The sequence below is a fragment of the Micromys minutus genome (assembly GCF_963924665.1).
Source record: "Micromys minutus genome assembly, chromosome: 1".
NCBI classification, from domain to species: Eukaryota; Metazoa; Chordata; class Mammalia; order Rodentia; family Muridae; genus Micromys; species Micromys minutus.
In genome coordinates this window covers 62,409,268-62,415,267 of record NC_137969.1, presented here as the reverse complement: position 1 = coordinate 62,415,267, position 6,000 = coordinate 62,409,268, and the positions used below count along the sequence as shown (strand labels likewise).

Below are 6,000 nucleotides of genomic sequence, written 5' to 3'. Positions count from 1 at the left end.
GCCCAGTCAGCACCTATGTTTTATAAACCCCAGGATCTCTGTCTAGTTAGACAGCAAATCTGTTCAGTGAGGAGACCTGTTATGCTTTCTGAATCTGTTATGAAATTTGGGGGAGTATGTAGACTTCAAAACCTACTTTAATAAGGGTTCTCAAATACTTGGACCCCCTTTCTAGCCCACCATCCAAAGGTAGAGGAGAAAAGCTGAAATAGGACAAGGGAATCTGTTTAGAAGTAGTTCTTTGGGGCTATTCTGATCTCTGTTTGTCAGGATACCAACAGTCCAGTTCAAAAGTGTCACTAAACACCAATCAGCAGTGGTGGCATAATCCAGCAGAAACTACCAGGCCTCTGCCAAAGGCATGTGTCAGTGAGTGGAGTGACTGGGACCAACCAGAATGCCATAAGTTCTCTGCTGTGCTTCTCTCAAGAAGTGACCAGCTAAGTCATGAGACCAACAAAGTTGCACAGCTAGCTTATGCAAGTGCCCAAATGTGCTGAGTCCTCCTTATACTCTCTCCGAACATCATGTGTCCTCTCGTGGGTCTTGCATCACGTGACACAAACAGATAATTTCACTCCAGGAGACGTTTGTTCCCCAATCCTTCATGTCATGTCATTTGTACCACGTCTCTCTCCAGTGCCCTTATTCTCTTAATTTTCTGAGGCTTTCTCCTTGCCTTTTAGTGGTTCTCTCTACTTTCCTCATCTGCAGCTGAGCATGCCACACTTGGGGTGGAGACTTCAAGAATAAATGTTTTTACTGTTCTGCTTCCTAAAGCTTCCTGCCTTCTTTGCAGATACTTCAGTGTCTGCCTACCTCAGATTCCTGTACACTCATGCCTGGGTGTCTTCAACCATCTTTTTAATTCAGAAAAGCTCCTTTTAAGGTTTTGAAACTTCAGTGAACTAACTGCACAAGGAGCAATGCCCAGCTCGAACTAGTGATGCTGTCTGTGAAGGCTCTTCCTGGTTGTCAACTTGACTACATATGGAAAGAACTACAATCCAGAAATGGAAGACACACCTGTGGTCCAGATCTTGAGGCTAGAAGACACGAGTTTCTTACCAGGATCTTGACATGGGATGACACGCTTTTGATCCAGATCTTCAGGCAGAGTGGCCAGGAAAAGTTTAGACCCAGGCAAGATGGTACACACCTTCAATCTCAGGAGACTGAGGCAAACAGATCTCTGAGTTCAAGGCCGGAGCTCAAGGCCAGCTTGGGACAGAACACGTTCTAAATTCAGGCATGGTGGTACATCTTTAATCTGGGCCATACCGTCTGCTACTGCTAGGGTTTACTATATTCCTGGATTTCCCATTCTCAGTTTCCCATTACTGGGTTAGTTAAACTGTAGACTGTAAGTCATTACAATTCCCTTTAATAAAGAAAGACATTCCATAAGTTCTGCGACTCTACAGAACCCTAATACACTGTCTAAACCATGATGTCAGGCTTGGCATACAGTAAGTATGAAATTAACCCACTTAGCCTATGTCTTCGAATGAGAGAGAAGGTCCTTAGATTCTTAAATACAAGGTGTACCCTGAGTGGGCAAATCATTAAAATGGAGGTTAGGCAAATATAACACATCACTCAAGAACCAAGTTGTTTATTTAAAGGGAATCCAGGGCCTCTTTAGCTCCCTTTGTGTATAGTTGATCAGGTTTTGTGAAGTCAAGACCTTTGCCATGCTACATTTTCAACTCTAAAGCCATTTCTTTAGAAAAACCCTTTATCTTTTCATTTAGTCTTACATTATTTGGGTTTTATTTTTCCTTGCTTAGGGGCAGTCTCACTATGTAGCCCAGGAAGTGCTACACTCCCTATATGATTCAAGCTAACATTGGATAAGTAGATCCTCCAGTCCCAGCCAAGCTGGGATACAGACCTAGGTACCACTCTAGACTACCACATGCTTCCTTACCTCATGGTCTATAACCCAAACCTTAGGGAGGTTAAGACTTGTTACTTGAGACTCCCATCACCTCACAATCCCTACTCTTGAGAAAAGTTTTATTGAATGTGTGACATTCGCAGTGGTCAGGATACCTGAGATAAATCAATCTGAAATGGTAACCATTTCTGAATGTTTTTATTCCAACTGGTGTGTTCTGGTGCTATGGGCTTCTATTAGTGCAGTATATATTACAGTCCAAGTAAGAAAGTTCCAGACCACTAATATAGTATATAAGGCCAAATAAGAATTCTTTATTTAAGAGCAGGCTCTCGTCACAAAGAAGTTTTGCCTCAAAGCTCATGGATACAGCATTTATAAAGACAAAAGCTTTAATGACATTAGTCACAGAAAATCCTGAATGTGCCACCACACTCAGCAGAATGGGCTTTGGGCTGGCTGAAAGAGTACCCTGACAAAATAGGGCAAGATCACTGACAGGACAGCAAAGTAACCTGAAATTTCCCCATCTGAACACTACTTCTGGGCACTCCCACACAGGGATTTTCTTTCTTAAGATTTTACGTATGTGAGTACACTGTCTGTCTTCATGTACACCAGAAGAGGGCATCAGATCCCATTATAGATGGTTATGAGCCACCGTGTGGTTGCTGGGAACTGAACTCTTAACCACTATGCTCTCTCTCCAATCCCTAGGTAAATTTCTTATTAAGTTGGAAGTAAAGTGTTGCAATATCCTTTTCAACCCAAACAACCAATTTGTTGCAATATCCTCTTCAACTCAAATAAGCCCATTCAATGAAAACACAACTCAGTAATTAGGAAAACAAGCTGTGAGTCTATTTTGGGCACATTTACCACTATAAAGAACCTCAAGGGTTCTAGTACAAAAGGACATAGGTGAGCCAGTCATGAAAAACTTGGTGAAGAAACATTCCCAAATAAGATATTAACAGCACTCCTAGTGCTAATTTATGAAGCTTCCAACATCTATTCCTCTTGTCAGTATTAGCAAGCTCTCAATCTGTATTTCTATAAAATGTGTTTGTCAAAAGATCCTATTGAGTTGGGAGCACCACATAAGAACACATAAGAGCGTCAAGCAGTCTACAGTCGATGTTCAAAGGTGTTATTTATAGAAATGTTGTAATCTATTTTCTGCCCAGGAACTGACTTCTGTTTAACTTGTACCACAGCAGACACAACCTGTATTTTATGTCCAGGCCACCAGAAATAAATGCTCTCAGACCCAACATTCAGTTGTGAAGATCTGATACGGCAGATGGTGTTTTCACTTGGCATACGACAAGTGCAGCATCAGGCTCAACTGCTCAGATTCACTATTTAAGGTTTCCTAGCATTATTTCTAATTCTCCAATCATATCTCATCTAAACTCTCAGGAAAAAGGAGCCATGCTGACTTTTGTAACTGTAATGTTGATTTTATTTCAGTTGTATTTTTTCAATTTAGTGTATGCATGTGTGTATGAGAGAGAGACAGACACACAGACACCCCCTCCCACACACACACAGGGTCAGAGTACAACTTTTAGGAGTCAGTTCTTTCTTTCCACCATGTGAGTCCCCAGGATCAAGATCAGGTTGTGAAGCTTGGTACCAAGTGCCTTTACCTGCTGAATCATCTCACCAGCCTATTAACAATTTCATTTGTTTTTATAAAATGTTCAATTTTTAAAAAGTGTGTGTGTGTGTGTGTGTGTGTGTGCGTGCTTGTTTGGTTACAAGCGTGTGAGCACATGTCCCTGTGGAAGCCAGAAGTACAGGATCCCTTGTAGTAGGAGTACAGGCAGTTTTGAGCTGCCTATGTGGATGTTGGGAATTAAACTTTGGTCCTCTGAAAGAGCAGTATGTACTCATAATTACTAAGCCATTTCTCCAGCTCCATCATTCTTAAATTCTTAAAAGAAACCTTAAACACTTTGCTGAAGAAGATAGAATAAAAACTTAGGAAAAAAATAAAATAACCAGATCTGTTTATACAAGAACAGCAATACTTAAATGGTTAGATGAAATAACCATAACATAAAATCTCTCATAAAACATCAGCATAGAAATGCACCAAAGACATAATCTGAGACAATCTGAACATCTAACCATGATAATGAATAAAACACTGAGAAAAATTATTCTCTGGATCTGGTGAGGGTGGAACACATATATGAGACGTAAAATTATTTTCCCCCACACAGATGTGAATTAAAAAGGAGTAACTGTAGTGTAGGAAGCCTGTTAGAACCACTTGAATCAGTGGCTGCAGTGACCATCTTAAGAACCAGTGAGCTGCATTACCGCCTGAGAGGACGCAGAGAGCAACTTTACTACCGTATCTTCAAAAAGATAAAATTAAGCCAATTCAATCACTGAGCCAAGATTTCAAACAAGCTGAATATGGGGGGCGGGGCACACACCTTTAATCTCAGCACTTGGGAAGCAGAGGCACAAAGAATTCTGGGAGTCTGAGGCCAGCAGACTCCATACAATATATTCCAGGCCAGTCAGAGGTACATACAAACTATCCCCAGACAAAATCCAAAACTCAACAACAACAAAAACTTGTGAAAATTCTAAGGAAGACTTAACACACTGGAATAGCCAACTTAGACCAGATCCCTTTCCTATAAATGACATCAGAAAAGCTGAGAGAGACGGACAGTAGCAATGTGCCAGTGTTTTTGATGGCTGGTTATGTAGAGAAATATCCTGGTTTACAGAAAACTGATATGAATGTGAATATGAGGTGATGGGATGTAAGGTGATCAATTCTCAAGGAAACTGGTTTTTGTTTCTTTCTTAAATTTATTTATTTTATGTATGTGAGTACTGTAGCTGTCTTCAGACACATCAGAAAGTGGCACTGGATCCCATTACAGATGGTTGTGAGCCACCATGTGGTTGCTGGGACTTGAACTCAGAACCTCTGGAAGAGCACTGCAATGCTCTTAACCACTGAGCCATTTCTCTAGCCCAAGAAAACTGCTTTTTACAATTTTTGTGCATGATCAAGATAATTCAAAATAAAATTTTATTGGAATAAGATTTTATCAATTCTTTTTTCTCTTTTTTAAAAAGGAGGTAGAAAGTTTTTTCCACAGATAGGAAACACCATTTTCTTCTTGGGCCTCATCAATTTGAAAATAAAACGCTTACACTGAGATTGTGTGGCAAGCTGAAAGTAGACCCTTCAGAGCGAGTGTGATTTATGGTGAGGTCCACACACTAGACACCTCCATGACAGGTATTGCAAACGTCACCGACTGAGGGACCTCTGCAGAGCTTCATACATCATTTGATCCTGTGAAGATAAAAAATACCACATGAGCTAATCGATTGATTATGGGACGAAAGGCATAACCTGCTAATTCCTACGTTGAAGCCCCAACCCCTAGGAACTCAGAGTGTGGTTGCCTTGGAGACGGGGCTTCTGCAGAGGTGAGAGGTGAAGGTGGGCCTTGGTCCCAAATGATGGGGGTTGCTGTACAAGAGGAAGCCTGAACACAGAAAGCACAAGTAGACGGACATGTGGAGACAGACAGAGAGGACACCTGCAGGGACAGAGACCGCAGAACTCTGACAAGACCACATCTTGGTCTTAGACATCTCTCTGTTGTGTAAGGTGTCTGCCTACGGCCCTTTGCTATAACAGCCCTAACTGCTGCATTGCTCCTGCATCTAGAGTCTGTACATGTTCCTTTCTTCTAGGATATGCCATGATTTCCATCTTCATCCAGGGAAGTTGGCACACAGGTCAAGAGGCATGTGCACCTGTGAGCAACCCTGAGTCCCGAGGGAAACAGGAGACTAAAGAAAAGCTCTCTAAATTGTCTTAACATTGTAAGGAACTGTCAAGATGGCTCCCATGGGACTGTTCCACTCTGTACAGCACAATGTCTGAGACTTTGAGCATCTCACATCCTCACCTCCCTTGCTGTGGTCAGTCTTTCAAAGTCTGTCAATGTAGCAGGTATGTAGTGTACGCTCGCTGACACATGAACCTTTCTGGTGTCACATGGCAATTCCACTCCTACCTATTTATCCCAAAGAAAAACTTACAATGTGTT

At 41.6% G+C, this 6,000-nt stretch overlaps 1 protein-coding gene across 1 annotated transcript in view; it reads right to left on the bottom strand.

Moving 5' to 3' along the window:
- Positions 1-4,821: 4,821 nt before the first annotated feature.
- Positions 4,822-6,000, bottom strand: part of NVL (nuclear VCP like) — a 52,230-nt gene continuing 51,051 nt past the window's right edge. Inside the window, exon 23 of the mRNA XM_080940768.1 lies at positions 4,822-5,234. Within this exon, the coding sequence (XP_080796894.1) occupies positions 5,190-5,234 (45 nt within the window). The 3' untranslated portion in view covers positions 4,822-5,189. The remainder of the gene's footprint in view (positions 5,235-6,000) is intronic.